The 17222-nt window shown below is 38.8% G+C and overlaps 1 protein-coding gene across 1 annotated transcript in view; it reads right to left on the reverse strand.

Annotated features, from left to right (window-relative positions):
• Positions 1 to 2731: 2731 nt before the first annotated feature.
• The window catches only part of ARHGAP42 (Rho GTPase activating protein 42), a 30243-nt gene continuing 15752 nt past the window's right edge, over positions 2732 to 17222 (reverse strand). The window contains exons 9-12 of the mRNA XM_010729072.2: positions 16624 to 16780; positions 15422 to 15484; positions 8220 to 8299; positions 2732 to 7993 (exon numbers count right to left, since the gene is read on the reverse strand). Of these exons, the coding sequence (XP_010727374.1) occupies positions 7905 to 7993; positions 8220 to 8299; positions 15422 to 15484; positions 16624 to 16780 (389 nt within the window). The 3' untranslated portion in view covers positions 2732 to 7904. The remainder of the gene's footprint in view (positions 7994 to 8219; positions 8300 to 15421; positions 15485 to 16623; positions 16781 to 17222) is intronic.

A 17222-nucleotide genomic window follows, 5' to 3' on the forward strand; every position in this document is an offset into this window, starting at 1 on the left:
GAAGGCTGACAGGGGCAGTGCCTTGCAAACGGTGGAGAGGCAAAAGCTGCGTTCGTCCCTGCTGCACTGAGATGGGTTTCAGTATGAGGGAGGTACACAGATAACACTGTGATAAAGAAACACCCTTTCTTCTTTGTCTCTTTGGATACAAAGCGTCCAGCAGACCTAATTGCGTTACCTAAAACACATAGCAACATTCACCTGATGCACTGGCAGATACGCGGATGTTAGGTTTCTGAGTTCATTTATCCAGGAAATATTTCAAGTGATCTCAAACACTGATGAGCAAAACAATATATTAAGGAATGGTTTCAATAGCAGAACCTTAACCTCTTGGTACATCTTGACGGTTTCTGTGTTGCTCTAAGAGTAAAATTAATTGTGCTCATTTGTTTTTCTTTTTTTTTTTTATCCCATTCAAGACAGCACAATTTTTCATATTTACAGAGTAGAAACAGTATTTCTTATGACCAAATATCAGCATCCCTCATGCAAAAAGAACAAACACGGAATGACTGTTTAATCTGTTTCATGTAAAGCTGTATTTGCATCTGTATTTGTTTGCAGTGCCCAATGCAACTTAATTTCAGCTAAGTCTCTATGGTGTCTTTTGCTTGTTTGTCTGGTGCCTCTCAGATGGCCCTAGAAAGTGCTGCCAGAGCCTGCTTTGGTGTGTGCCACTTATTTTTTTGGTGGAATTTCCTTGCCAATAGGAATTCTCCCTGTTCTATTGTAATTCAGCACCCACAGTTGTCAGTGCCTCTGTTTCCATTGCTTTGTGCTCAGCTTTACTGTTCAGGCACACTGAAATCCTAATCTTCATTATCTTTTTGTGAGGTCCTTGCAAACAGCACTTGTTTCATGCTGGGAACCAGCTGTATCCTGCACAAGAATTAATTTATTTGGAGAGATCTATCAAGCTCAGGTTTCTTTATCTTTCTTCCGCCTGGGTTTGTGAACTGTCTCCCAAAAGGTTTCTCATGGGGCTGTACAGCTATCTCATCTGCTTACAGACCATGTTCATGTTTCTCTAGCAGTGGTGTAAGTGTGGGCTGAAGTCTTGCAGCTCCTGCTCAGCCATGGTGGAAGAGGCATCCTCATTGCCACTGTCATCCTCATCATCTTCATCATCAATACTATCATCCTCATCATTTTCTTCATCATCCTCCTCCTCCTCTCTCTGCTCCCTGCAGAGAACCCAGACCTCAGTTCCCTTCCCTGTGTCCCCACCTGCCTGCAGGCTGCATCCCTTCACTGCCAGAATGCACACCCTGCAATTTCCAATCACGTTTGAAAAATCTCCACCATCAAGATAAGCTGCATATTTCCCTTTTTTTTTTTTTTTTGTAAGAAGACAAAAACAATGCTCATCAACAAAAATAAATTGCTAATGTTTTTCATTCAGAGTAGACTCTAATCCCTTATAAGGGCACCTGAGAGCCAGTAACAGTAATTTTAAATGAAATATACCCATGAAAGGTAAGTCTAACTAATCAGCTCCTCAATTATACTGGCAGAAAGATGTATTCCAATTGCCAAAGCACTTTCAAGTGAATTAAAGCTCCTTTCTATGCCGGCTGTGGAGGTCACTGAATGTTCCCATGAATCCTTGCATGTTTACATTAAAAAAGCACACCATGATCTTTGGCAAAGGCACTTGCTCTAGGTTAGCTCAGCTTTTGAGCTTGTTGCAATAAATACAATGGAAAACCGGCCAACCATTGCAAAAATGTCAAGAATATCTTTCAATACTTTTCTTTCCCTATCAGTGTTTAATCAAAATTACATAGCTTTATGAATGTGAAATGAAATTATAGAAAGTGCAAAAACACACTTATCATGTTTAATAACCATTATGTTCATGCTGGAAAGGAAGATGGATTTTGAGGGTGCGAATCACGCCCAACTCACACAAAAACATTTCCAGCTCAGACCCAAATACTGCTCCCTGCTCAGTCCATATCCACGTCCACATGAACTGCTGCATCCATCCACCTCCCATCAGCCCAACCCCACAGGGACTTGGAACTGCTGTGGTTGAGCATCTCTGTTCGCACCTTAACTGTGCCACAAGCCAACTGCTTGATAAGCCCCACTACTGCACTTGCAGTACTGCAAGATCAAGCCATAGAATCATACGGTGGTTTGGATGTCATACTCGAGATGGTGTCTCTCAAGGATGGAGGGTGAGAACCACCTCTCTTGACATGCTGGCCATGCTCTTTTTGATGCAGCCCCGGATGTGACTGACTTTCTGGGCTGCAAGGGCACATTACTAGTTCATGTTCATTCATCAGTTTGCCCAGCTCCTTCTTTTTAGAACTGCTCTCAATCCATTCATCTCCCAGGGCATTGGGATTGCCCTGACCCAAGTGCAACATCTTGTACTTGGCCTTTTTCAATGTCATTAGGTTCACCTGAGCCCACTTCGTCAGCTTTTGTAGGTCTCTTTGAATGACATCCCTTCCTTCTGTCCTATTAACTGCACCACTCAGCTTGGGATAATCAGCAAACTTGCTAAGGGTGCACTTGATCCCATATCTATGTCACTGATAAAGATATTAAGTAGTACCGTTCTCAATACAGAACTCTAAAGGACAGCACTTGTTACTGAGGGCCACTTAGATGTTAAACCATTGACCACAACTCCCTAAATAACAAGAGTGTTATTATTTTGAGGGGAAAAATAGGTTCAGTCAGAGTCCAAGATTAAAAATAATAAAGAGGCCAGTCTCTGTAGGAAGGTCTTTTATTTTTAAAAACATTTATCAAATTTTTGAAATACAGTGTAAAGTACAATATAGAATTATGTCTGCAAGTCAGCTTATGCATGTCATGCCAGTTATTTACACGTAGATATATACAGAGTGCAGATAATTATTGAAACCACACCACAAAATAAACAAAGAGTTCAATAAGATAATTTAGTAGGATTTTATTAAATATATATATATATATATAGTAATTGATTGTATATACCTTCCTATTAAAATACCGTATAGTATCTAGAGTAACCCCTATAAACTCTAATACCTCCAAATTTGTCATAAATATGCTTGGAAAATTGAAACTGTTTGCCCTCTCCAGCTGCTCTGCCCTTTGCTATAACATAAACTCTTGTAATGCTGAGATCATTTTGCAGCCTTTGGTGACTTTAATGACAACTCTCGATACAACGCTTTCAAAAAAGCTCAGCTGCAGAATAGCTTTCAGCTGAGACATCCAAGGGTTAAAGCACCATTCTCTATACTTAAAATAACTAAGGCTATCCAGCGGCTTATTAAATACTGCCACATATAGGACAAGGAAAACAGTGCTATTATCTTCAGTGACTGAATTACAACATTGTATTAGTAGCTGTTTGGATACCAAGCACCTTATTAAAACAAAACAAAGCAAACTCCCAAAGCCCGTGCAAAATCCTGTGCAAAAAGAGACCTCTGGACCTGTGCCGACACAGCCTGATCAACAGTCTGACTTTTGCATGAACAGAAACTGGAAGGGCTGCAGCACCAGTGGCCGCATGACCACGAAGTGCAGGACTGAATGCTGCTTACTGCTTTTCATCTGGTAACTGAATGATTCACACAGGGCACTGCTGAAAACAAAAGGATAATACCAAGCCATAGCATGTTTTCCCATTAGCAGAATATTCTAATTTATTTCATGAGGGCTTCTGGCCAGCAAAACCTCACTATAAATTGCCCAGGTCTACCTTTGAGCTCACTAGAGCTCTGAGAGCTACCATCAGTTGAGATACCCCCCCAGCTGAGGCCAAGCTCCCTTACTGCCTTTTTCCCTGCTCAATCCCAAACCATACCAACTGTTACCTTAGGAAAAGAAGCATGAAGAACAATGGACTTTTGGGCTTCATCATTTATTTGGTTCCTGTCTTATTAAGTAGAAAACAGACAAGTGAAAGAATGTCGCAAAAATCCAGTTGATGCCACATAATTCTTTTCTTGTTGTTGTAACTACTGTTCTGAACTGCTGAATTTCGCAGCTTCTCTTCCTAATGGATCTTTTCTAAAGGTACATTAAAACAAATCCAATTGCAGGTGAAGAACAGAGTTTATCAACAAAAAATATATATAAGAGGAAAATAAGTTACTATTCCTATCACAGAGTAGCACTGGTCAGCAAATCTTTGTGTCATTTTTTTCAGAGATAATAAAACGAATGAACTTTACAGATCAGGTGGGGACTTAAGACAGCTATGGTTTAATTTAAGAGTTTTGTTACATAGAACTCTAAATGCCAAAGTATGGCAAAAACATTGTAACACTGAACTCACAGAAATTACATCAAAAATATTTTTCATCTTTATCATCATTAATAAGAAGTGTGAATATAAAATATTAATATACTTTACTTATTTATCATACAATATATCAGTCCTTCACACTATTTTGGTTCATGTTGTGCTGCAACACGTACCAAAAGTTTAACATAGAATAAACAGGGCTAATGACATAAGATCTGGGTACAGACATTTTCACAAACAAACAGCCATCATGTATTATCTACCTGCAATTCTACAGTGATATTCAGAGAAAACTCCACATCCTCTTACAAAGTAGAATAGAAAGAAAATTTAAAAATTAGACTTTGCTTGTAGAGTGAATCTGACTTTAATTAAAAAAAAAAGCAAAGCAGTAAATCAATACAATGAACTAATTTAGTTCAGCTTACCTAATTTTCTGGTAAGGCACTATCTGAGTATTGTATCTTCATTTAAATGCTACATGGATTTCTGCTCCTCTACAGTTATGAGAAGGGATATTTGGCCAGGGATCATGAGATGACCACAGTGCTGCTCTCTCTCATTCCAGTCTGCGAACACCGTCATTTAACTTTCCAGATCTTGTGGAGAAAAACTCCCTCTTGGAAGGTCAGAGAAGAGCTGAGGCATGCACAACGCACAGCGTGGTGATACAGAAAATGCTTGTTACGTACCGTGAAGAAAGAAACAGAGTAATCCTAATATCCAGCACTATTAACTGTAATTAGAAAAAGATGTAACATTTTCAGATGGAAATGCCATTTTAAATCTAAGCTATTTTCAAATTATTTATGTGATTATCAGAAGAAGGGCCTGAGAAAGTGCCCAGCCTTAAAGGGGAAAAGACAGATTTCTTTGGTGCGCAACCGAATTAATGAAATCCACTTTCTTATGAAGTTATCTTTGCAGCTGAATTTTGTGTCTAACATGAGATGAATGCATGGGAACGGACCACCTCTCCTACATGGGGATTCCTCCCGGTACTTCCACAACCTTTTCCTCAATGCTTAAAGACTCGTAACTGAACTTTGCATTTTTATTTTTGCTTTATATGAACTTAGCATCTTTGAGTCCTCTAGCTTCCACTCAGATCAGCTGGCTTCAGAACCTACTACTGAGAAAACCCAAACAGACTGAAGCAAAGCAAATAAGAGCAAGAATTTCCTATTTCACTGTTTCTCAAGAATTTCACAATTAAATTCCTCCGTGATGTTCAACAGAGGCCAGTCTGCCTGCTACAACTGACAGATCCATTTCTCCACACAGGTGATACACATGCAAGGCCTTGTGTCTCTGCTTGCAGCTGTCTCCCTCCCCACTCCTTTTCCCCACAGCAGCACTGCTCCTGGGCAGATCCCCAGCGGTAAGCTTTCTGACACCTTGCCATTTTTGGATTGTGAAATAAAGCAAAGACACAACCAAACCCATTTTGATCTTCTCAGGGCAGAGAGAGCTGCAGGAGTACATTAGAAAAAGAAATGCGGGCTTGCTTTAAAATCAAGAAAGCCTCAGTCTGATGAGAAAAATCAGAATCATAAAATCATTCCTCACTTCCTTTCACATCTGCACTGGGTAAATGCAATGAGCCCACGTCTTTGTTTCCACTGCCTGTGATGAACATTTCATCAGCATGTACTGAACACAGCTTTGGGACCTAATCATAAAATCATAGAGTCTCCTGAGATGGAAGGGACCCACAAGGATCACTGAGTCCAACTTTTGGCTCCGCACAGGACCACCCAAAAAAGAGACTGTCTGTCTGAGAGCGCTGTCCAAATGCAATTTGAACTCCAGCAGCTCGGGGCAGTGTCCACAGCCCTGGGCAGCCTGTTCCATGCCCACCACCCTCTGGTGCAGAACCTCCTCCTGATACCCAACCTGATCCTCACCTTTGAAGCTTCTTACACTGAAGAAAGGACCCAGATCAGTGTGTCCTTAATTCAAGCAGCTTGTCCTCAACTGCCTGCAGTTAGCTTTACTCACCCCAGCCTGGATTAATGTCACAGACTCCCCATCTGAAACAGCAGAAGGCTCCTCTAGGCTTTCCCCTTTCTGCAGCACCACTAATACTTTCACCAGCAGAAGGGTCCTGCAGGCTTCTGCCATCAGCCTGAATTCCAACGAAGAATTGCTCTGCAAAAGTCATGCTCTATGTATATGCTCTTCTTTACATTGGCAGTAAATCTATTTTCTAATTTAAACTAGAAAAAGGCGATGGAAAAAAAAGAAGCCATCAGTAGATTACTGCTGGTTTTAATCCTAACACTTCTTAAACGTTCTGGAAGCAGAGTACATCTTAGAAATTAATAGAAGGTTTATATGTTGCTTACTCTTACTTGACAAAGAACGAAGGCTGGGTAACTGAAACAGTGAATTCTTTCTGTACCACTGTACACTGAAAAATTGCTCATATGGTGTCTAAGTCTCTTGTTTCTCAGTAGAGCACAGTAACAAGACAACTAAGCACTGCATGTTTTCCTATCAAGGTGTGCAAGAAAGAGGCTCCAGTTTAGAAAGCTGTTTATATTTTCTGGTTTGGGGTTGTTTTCTTTTTTTTTTCTTCCAGTCCGTCCAGTAGCAAACGACAGGCATTTCCAAGAACGGTATTAGCTAGCTATTTTTATTCTGTGGAATGGGGGAAACATTTGCCAAATACGCTGAATACTTTTATTGCTATATGGAGCTTTTGGCATCGAGAGCTTATAAAATCTGCTACTTCACAGGGTATTGTCTTATTCACAATGGAAAAACTTGAAAAGGACTCTGTTACATTTTATGTCTCATTTAAAAACCTATCGCACTTTATCGTCGCTCATTTGGTATCTACCAATCATTCCAGATTCAGTATCTCCTTGTTTCCTACAACTGCTGCTCTGAGATATACTGAGATTATCTCCCACCTGGCTGGTAACACGGAAATACAAGTTATTGTTATTTATATTCACGTAGAAAGGAGGAAATAAATCTAAGAATTGAATGAAACATTCATTAAACACTACATTTTGAATGAGCATTTACTGCTCAGGCACTAATCTGATTTCATTACCAGTTACATACATTCTATAACATATTGTGATCTCAATGACTAACAGAAATTCAAACTTCTGATTTATGGAAGAATTGTTTCTTATTTGAAATGATTAGGACTAATCTCAGAATCAAATTTTGTAAGGAAGCATTCAGATCACAATGCATCACTTATATTATGAACATTTTCATATTATAAAGTATTGATTCCAAGAAATGTCATAGAGTGCATTCCCTCTAAACTTCACACTTCTGTGAGCAACATCCTAGGACCCGAAGGTCTGCAGCTAAATGGCAACTTTTTTGATTTTATTGCTCTAGTGTTCCTTACCCATAAAAGAAGAACAGAACAACCTTTTGCAAACAATGGAAGTTATTTAAACAGAGTACCGTCTTCAGTACAGTAACTGTTAACTGTTTCATTACATTCTGTTCCGCTGATAGGGAGCCACGTGACCTGCAGCTGCAGTATCTGAAGGAAATCTACCACTCTCAGCTAACGAGCTGATCCCATATCTGTGTCAGATAAAAAATCAGAGTGCTTATTATTTGTTACCATGGATACCATGAAGATATTGCTGTCCACTAAAGATTACTAGAGGAAGACGACATAATTTTCGGGAACGAGTCCTGTTTTGCCTTCATAAGTTGCTTTTAACCAGCCTGGTTCCACTGATGGATAGACTGCAAAGAAACAATCAAGCAAAACATATGTACAGTAAATATTTATAGTTAACAGATCCCATACGTGGTTCATATATTTATTTAAATGGCATTTATTCAAGAGCAATATAAAAAACAGGCAAAAACTGAGAGCTGAATTACACTCTTATCTTGCAGATACAGTTCAGGTTTTGTTTTGTTTTCATTTGTTGGATTAAACGTAAACAAGGAATGTAAAACATCTTACCATTGGAAAATATTGCCCCCTGTGGGAAAGACAGCTCATGACTGTGCTCAGCCTTACAGGAATACATGGCTTTTGCTTGTCTGAAATAAAAAAATAAGAAAAAAATAGTTAAAACCTGGGAAATGTAGGAATAATCTCTTGCAGAAGTACAGGATCACAGTATGACAGAATAGCCTGGATTGGAAGGGACCTCAAGGATCATGAATCTCCAAACCCCTGCCACATGCAGGGCCACCAACCTCCCCATTTAATACCAGACCAGGCTGCCCAGGACCCCATCCAACCTGGCCTTCAACACCTCCAGGGGCGGGGCATCCACAACCTCTCTGGGCAGCTGTTCCAGCACCTCACCACTCTCATAGTAAAGAACTTTCCCCTGACATCCAACCTAAATCTTCCCTCCCTCGACTTAAAACCATTCCCCCTTGTCCTGAGGATGATAACAACTCATTAGTTCAGACAGGCAGAATTACAGGAGACAGTAACACCTAGTTTACCAGGGATTGCCAACTATTTTACTGTAGAAAAGAGACCTACATCCTACTTAGAAACTTAAACTGGAACATTGTAACTGTTAAAATAGTTGAAGGGCATTTGCAATTATCCTTCAAATGTACATGAATTGAAAAAGTTGCTTGAAGCAAGTTATGAACTGCTTGGAGAGAATTCCAAAGACATCAGCAAGTCATCAAGGGCTCACAACCATGATATGAGAGAAAATAGAGTTGATTAGTCTACAGAAGAAAATAATAAATGTAAGGTAAATATGACACACACACACAAAAAGGACAAATGTGTCCTCCAGGATGATTCAATTGTAGCGCTGCAGATTGAGACATCTGAAATGAGCTTCAGGCTAAGCCATCTCATTCGGCTTGTCTACAAACAAGCTACATGTCCAGCTCAGCTGGCTCTCAAGGTCTGAGTTCTGTTCTCATGGTTATCTACTTGAAAGTGCAACAAATGGCTCTCCAGTTTCCACTGCCTGTAATGAAACATTCAATAATGTATTTTCTTAAATAGAGCAATAGACAGCTTATGTCTTTTAATTTACAGCTGCAAAAATATATTCTTGGTCAGTATAGAGAAGCACTGGAACTGCCATGATTGGAGAGAATCTCTGAAGAATTCTTGTTAAAAAAGATTCATTAAAAAAACAGTAATAATACAACACAACACTACACAGACACCTGTAGAAAGAAGTAATCAGGCATATCAGGATCTGGTTCCAGAGCAAGAGGACACATTGGTTTGATAAGACTTTTAGCACTATGATTCTACAAAGCACAAAATAAGAGACTGAACACAAAGTTACCTCATTTACAAGTTCTCACTAGATTCCTATGCTTTATTTAGAACTCTAACAACTGACATTATTTTATATCCTATAAATATTATAGGATATTTTATATCCTATATATTTTATATATTAATATTTATATTAAGCAATTTTTATATGATCCATCAGCTTTTCTGAGTTCCGTTATTGGAAAACCACGTATCATTTCACCTTTGTATGATGTGATAGGGAGATGCTGATTGAACTTTCCTTCCAGCCAGACTTTATCTCACTGACCCAGAACACGGCCTTTGTGAAGTTTCAAATTTTTGAAATATCTTTTAACAATGTGCATATGTAAATGACATGTAATCTATTTTGTCTTTCCTCCCAAAATAGTGAGATAACAGCCATAAATCATGTAATGATAGTGCCACATCAGTCTGGTTTTGTTTAACATCTTCATCAGTAACCTGGATGGTGGGCCAGACTGCACCCTCTGCAAGTTTGCTGATGATACAAAGCTGGGAGGAGTGGTTGACACACTGAAAAGCTGTTCTGCCTTTCAGTGAAACCTGGACAGGCTGCAGAGTTGGGCAGACAAGAACCGATGAGGTTCAACAAGAGCTAGTGTAGTGTCCTACATCTGCTGAATAATGACAACCATCAATACAAATTAGGGGATGACCTACTGGAACGGAGCTCTGCAGAGAAGGACCTGGATATCCTGATGGACAACAGGTTGGCCATGAGCCAGCAGTGAGTCCTTGTGGACAAGAAGGCAAATGGTATCCTGGGATGCCTTTGAAAGAGCCTGGCCAATAGGTCCAGGGAGGTGATCCTCTCCCTCTACTCTGCCCTCGTGAGGCCACATCTGAAGTCCAGTTCTGGGATCCTCAGTTTAAGAAAGACAGGGAACTACTAAAGAAAGTCCAGCAGAGGGCTAGGAAGACTATCAGGGCCTGGAGCACTTCCCTATTAGGGAATGCCCATAGTTCTGGGACTGTTTTGCCTGGAGAAGACTGAAAGGGTATCTTACCAGCTCTCAGAAGAAATATCTACATGGTGTGTGTCAAGAGCATGGGTTCAAGCTCCTTATGCTTGTGCCCAGCAACAGTACAAGGAGCAATGGACAGAAACTGGAACACAGTAAGTTAAATCTGAACATGAAGAAAAACTTCTTTACTTTGAGGATGACAGAGCACTGAGAAGAACTGCACAAAGAGTTGTGAAGCTGTCTCATGAGAGAGGAGTAACTTCTTTTTAGGATGACCTGATTATCTCCCATTTATGACTCTTTCATGTCGTTCCAGGTAAATCCCTATTGCTAACTGAAATGACATGAGCCTTAGGCTCCTCACTGTCTACTGTGCTTCACTGTTAGCTTGCTTTTTGGGTGGTTTGGACTGCTCTGCTTAGCATTTTTCCAGCACAGCTCCTTAGAGCCATAGTTCAAAAAAGATGCTATCCTACTTGGCTTCCTCCAGTTGATGCTTTCTATCCTTCAGTACTGTCCCAGAAAACTTTTAAACCAAAACATCCCCCATATCCTACAATACTCCAGGATATACAAGTACCACCTCTATTTCATGCCATAAAAGCACTGCTCTGGTGGGATGCAACACTGTCTTACCAATATTTTTCATTTTGTGTACTGAAAAAAAAACCATGCAAAATAATAGCAATTACGCACATCTACATATGTCATGTATGTATATGAGATACGGGTGTGGATCTGGTTGATCTACTTCGGTGGGGGAGAGGAAGAGGACCAGTTATAAGCAGTGTGCACATAAGACAGTAATTTCACTTGGCCTCAATATCAACAACTACTTCTTGGTCCTTTTTTATTTAGCACCACTGAAATACTTTCACAATTAAAAAATAAACCACACAACTTTTATACACATAAAACAGCATAGTAATTGTTAACAATGAATACAGTGGCAATGATTATCAGATAATTGGTAATGGATTTACTATAATACAGGCATGATTTTGAACTTCATTAATTTCACCACTTTGTGGCTATCAAGCCAGTTTCCCATGTTAAGAATGGAACATCTCAGAAACACTAATAAAAGGCATCTAAGGCAACTGTAAAGCAGAATCACAATATCTGAATGAGGCAGAATTATTTAAGTTATTCTCAAAACAAAGCATGTTGTTTTTTCGACCTTAGAAAAAGTAAAATGAAATTTTCTCCTTTATGCTTCTATGTTTACCAGACATAGAAGCTTTCAGCTTCTAATTTTTTGTGATCCAAATATGTTTGTTTTTAAAGTAAATGAGAGAAGAAAACATAGACTCTGATTTGCTCAGTTCTGTACAGAGAAAGCTACCGAGCATTTGACATCACACAAATATAGAGTACAAAAAAATCACCTTCTCAGAAGCTCATGAATTATCAACTTCTCCACATCATCTTTACACTACCTTGCTCCTGACACAGAATCTAAGGATATTTACTCATAATTCTGGAGCAATTTTCAAGCACTGGCTTATTCCTTCCATATCTAATTTGATTATTTAGGTTGTATTACTCATTATTCACTTCAATGCTATCTATCTGGAAGCATAGCAAGGAAATAGGATTACAGATTCTTTGGCAGCATTTAGTAGATAAACTAAATGCTGAAAATCATATCTTTTATGCTGTTAATGCTCTCCTCCCTGCAAATAAGGCTGCTTGTTAAAAAGCATGCGATGACATCATGACCATCTATTAAGGCTCTTTTAAGATGATGCTGAATACCTCAGAAGAGTGTGATTCATGTTGTTAAGAGAAAAAAAAACATTTCTGGTACCCACGTTTCCTAGACCTTCCTCCTTTTCATGATTTCACCGGACAGACTCTTCCTTTTTGCTGCCTTTTGTTATGTTTGTTGTCATAGAATCATAAAATTTGGAAAAGATCACTAAGATCACCTATTCCAGCCATAACAAGCTCCCATATAATCCCATTTATACTAGTGGCCAAAGGCCAAAACTATTTTTCCTGACTACACATTACACATGGTCAGCAACACCTGAGATACTTTTGATAACCTATTTTAAAAGTTACAAATAAGCTTTAAAATTATTCTCCTGCCCTCATGAGTTTTCAGTCTAGAAAGAGACAGACAGAAGCCAGAAGTACCTTAATGCTACAGTCTGGTGGATGGATGATTAATAATCTTGAAGTCAGGAGGGAAAGAATGGGAAAAATTAGAAATGAAAGCAACCGTGTGATGGAAAAAAAAAGAGAGCACAGGCTGGGAAGAGCATAAGATTTTGGTCTAATCTATCCAATTGTGAAGGGTGCAGTGGCCTCTCATTCTGCCTCTTTTCTAACTATCATAAATCTCTTCAAATTAGTGCCACTATGAAGGCAGGTACTGGTGTACAGAAAGACAGATAAAAGCTGCCTCAAATAATGACCCAGCATTAAAAAAAATAAAATGGTGTGTGGGGATGTAACTTTCCTAGTACATAGAGGACATCATACAAAGTCAGAAAGAGGCAGTGCAAACACTACCAGGAAGACTGAATTATGGAAATCTAGGTCACTGTGGTGGTGAAGCATCAATTGTGAGATTATCCAAATCACAGAATGATAGAGTCAGAGAATCACCAAGGTTTGGAAAGACCTTCAAGATCATCCAGTCCAACCATCCACCCATCACCAACAGCTCTCACTAAACCATGTCCCTCAACACAAAATCCGAACGCTCCTTGAACACTCCAGGGTCGGTGACTCCACCACCTCCCTGGGCAGCCCATTCCAGTGTCTGACCACTCTTTCAGAAAAGTAGTATTTCCTAACATCCAGCCTGAATCTCCTCTGGTGCAACTTGAGGCCATTCCTTCTCATCCTATCACTGTTACTTGAGACAAGAGGCCGACCCTCAGCTCACTACAACCTCCATTCAGGTAGTTACAGAGAGTGAACAGAAATCTGCTGGAATACATGAGCCAAAATGAGACTGCAAAGCTGTATAGGTACTTTTGATCTGTACAGGTAATTATGAAATACCATTTCAGGCAACAAATGCATCAAGACAGGATGAAGCTACTTAGTGCTATGCACAGGGAAGCAGTAGCTATATATTTCAAAATCAGTTATTTACAGCAGTGTAACTTACCCTTCACAGAGATCATCACAGTCCTCACTTAAATATTTCTGATATCAAATGAGACAGCATAAAAGTAGCTTCTCTGCCTTACATTCTACCTTGCATATGTTTATTGCATAGTAGCAATAGGAATCCAAAAGGCCCGTCTACTGTGTGGATCAAGTGTAATTACCATGATTTCAGATGAAAATAGACTACCCTAAGGACTTAATTCAGTCTTTATCATCGCAGCATGCATGAAAGGCAAATAAGATCTGGCTCTGAATTGCAAAATCGCAGTCAGACTTGAGCAGCATTAGAAGAACAGCTGAGCTAACTTTTATTTCTTCCTCATTTTGCCCGCTGACCTCTCGTTTTCCATTCTCCTTGTTATTGTTGCTCTTCTGCTTTCTTAGGAAGGCTGAAGTGGAGGAGCTATTAAGCCTTTCAGTATTTTCTGCTATCTTATCTGCTTCTCATATCCATTATCAACTGCTACATTTTTCCTTTGTCAGATTTTGGCTTCTTACATGTTTTTTATATATAGGTAGAGATGACACAGGTTCCTAAGGGAACGTTAGCAGAGAGTTTACAAGAAGGGAGCAAAACAAAATAAGAGAAGGAACAAAAGTGGAGATAAAATGATGCAGCATTGGTGAACCAGTCATTGCTCTTGGCTCAGGTCACTGGCCAATGAACATTCCAGTCTCTTCTTTTATACTTTTATTCCCTGAATTAATGCCCTCCCCTTCTCATCCTGTTTCTCTCCCCACCACACTAAAAGTTTTCTCACATTTCATCTACCACACAGAAAGAAGAACAGCCCTGATTCCTGTAAACTGTTTCCCTCAAACAAAACCAGTGGATCTTTTCAGGTCAGATTTCCCTTTCTCTCCACTGCCACATTTGTCAGAGAAGATGGTCGTATTCCCTACTGCACATCTCAGCACATGTTGGCATCTCTTTGTTTACAGCTATGCTATTTTATTATCATCTTTAGATTAATGGATTATGTTTTATTTATTTTTTTCTGTTGCTTAGCAGTTCCAGTAAGATGACTGTACCAGAGTAAAATGATGCACCAAAACATACATTCTGTCTCAAAAGGTTTGAGATGCAGAGACGGTGAAAAGACAGAACCTTTCCCACACACATTTATTTGACTTGAATCTAATAATTAAGGCTGGTTAGCAATATAGAAAGTACTACTGCTTCCTAGGTGAACACGTATCAGAACAATTCTAGCTTCATTTGATGTAGAAATGGATCAAATCCACTGAATAACTGCATACATTTACAAATAAAACTTTAATAATTCCTACTGCAGACTATTAAGAACAAAGGGCAACTGTTTCTCTGGACAGGTACTACGGGATGGGATGTGTGATGGGAGAGATCCTGATTAAATTAATCCTGAGCTTTCTAAAGTAGACATTATTCAGAACTTGACCACATGAGCAAATTATCATAAACTAGCATGATTGCTATTCTCCTGAAAGGATGTATATAACAAATAGCTGAACAGAGTAAGAGAAGTACCCTCATCTTGTTAATTTTCTCTTGTAGCTGTGTCCTTAAGCAGATCACTAACCTGAGCTTCTCTCACTGCAACTTCAGTAGGGGACAGAATAGTTAGGAAGGCTGTTACTTTATATTAGGTTTAGTTTTCTTCCATAAAAAGAGTGAGTATAAAAAATAACAACAGTTTTGTGTGCCACATGATGCTGCCCAGAAGACACAGAACAAAGCTCCAACACTTCTGTTTCAATCTCTGGAGCCAGGAAAATACAGAGGATTTTACAATTTGTTTAACAGCAAGAAGTACTTACCGTCCTGAAGAAACTTGTTTAAGTGAACCAGCACTTTCAAACAACTGGGCTCTTGCAGCCACTCTGAAAATAAGAAAGTACCTTGCTTTACACTTTGCTTATTAATTAAAGTTACAAACTAATTTTACTTTTAACCATCTAAAGACATGGAAACATTTTTTAAGACTGCTGCAAGTATTCACTTTGAAAACTAGAGGAAATTCAAAAGATCCTTTTAAGTACATAATTAACAGAATTTTTATGGGCATAACCTATCTTAGTCCACTGAATTCCACATGCTCTAGAGCCTTGCTGAGTCAGCAAGACGGAAAACCTCATCACTCTCTATATAAACATTTATTCTTGAATGTCAGATAGAGATATGCTGGAAGTGCTCTTACTGCCAGTCTGCTGAGCTGTGCAGGTGATTTTCTGTTTAAGTTAAGATGAAAAGCTAAGACTGTGAAATGATTACAGTAATGTAATTCCAGTTTAAAAATTGGAGAGACTGAATGGAGTCCTTTAGTATTTGGAGAACTTCTTGGTGCTCTGCTGTTCTGGAAATCTCTTACTCCCAGGAACACATAAAGTCTGAGTTAGATTCAGGATTACAGCAAAATCACATTTTTAAGAAACACATTCATAAGGTTATGTTACAAGCGCTAAGAAACATTTGAAAGCAAAATCTCAACAACCTAAATTTCAACTTCTATTGCTGAGGACTATCTTCTTCTCAAAAACAAAACAAAACAAAACAAAAAAAACCCATAAGAAAGTAAACAAGGATCTCAGCCACTGATCATGCAACCAGCAGAAGAAATTTCAGAGAAGTGTTTTTTTACTTTGCTCCAATTTTTGGCTCGCATAAATAAAATCTGATGATCTTCTTCACATAACAGCTACAGTGGACAGTAAGCTACAATTGTGCTCCTTGATCAATAGCCAGAAGAATGAGAGATAATAATACTAATCACTTTCCAAAAATCCAAGTCTTCATTATGGACCTTATCTACAGTCTAATGAAGTAAATAGCAGTCTTGCAATTGACTTTAGACTCTCAGTGTCTCCGTTGTTTATAATTTTGATTAATTTTCAAAATAAGTCATAAATAAAGACAAAGCAATGTTTATGAGTGCTTTTTCAACTGCTTGTAAAGCTCTTTGTGATCATTTCATAGAAGACAATATTGTAAGAACTCAGAACTCCAAAGGGTCTTAACTTACACAGATCCTGGTCTTTGGTAGCCATTACTTGATGCAGTATCTAGTCTTAATCTTCTGCACATTTTTGGAGGCAAATCAGGATTTAGTGGAGCTTTTGGTGTATCTTTTGTATCTGCTGAAGACAAGCTCTGTATAGATCCACTGCAACTTTTGTTACCTAAAGAAAGCATCCAAATAATAAGCACTATTAAAGCTAATTTGAAAATGTTTTATATGTGTAACATGCAAAGCAATTTTTTGTTAAGAAGCAAACTAGGGAATAAGTACTTACTAAGACGAGATGAAACAGGCAAAAAGCCAGCAGAAAAGGACCAGCAGCAAGGATGAAGAAACAATGTTAAAACTGTGCAGGCTAAAAAACCATATTGCACTTACACAGCTAAATAGTACAGTCTTTAAAAAGTGAAGATGGAAACCCTTAACATTTAGAAAGCAGTATACTGCATATAACTGTTGAAAAATAATGTTGGAGGGGATCTCAATCAGTTATATAGTCCAAACTCCTGCTAAAATTAGTATTCGCTATGAAATGAGATGGCATTAATTCATAAGAATTAATATTCTGGTATTCACAGAAGCTTGATGAAACTTTTAAATGG

Source organism: Meleagris gallopavo, chromosome 1 (assembly GCF_000146605.3).
Source record: "Meleagris gallopavo isolate NT-WF06-2002-E0010 breed Aviagen turkey brand Nicholas breeding stock chromosome 1, Turkey_5.1, whole genome shotgun sequence".
In the NCBI taxonomy this organism is placed as follows: domain Eukaryota; kingdom Metazoa; phylum Chordata; class Aves; order Galliformes; family Phasianidae; genus Meleagris; species Meleagris gallopavo.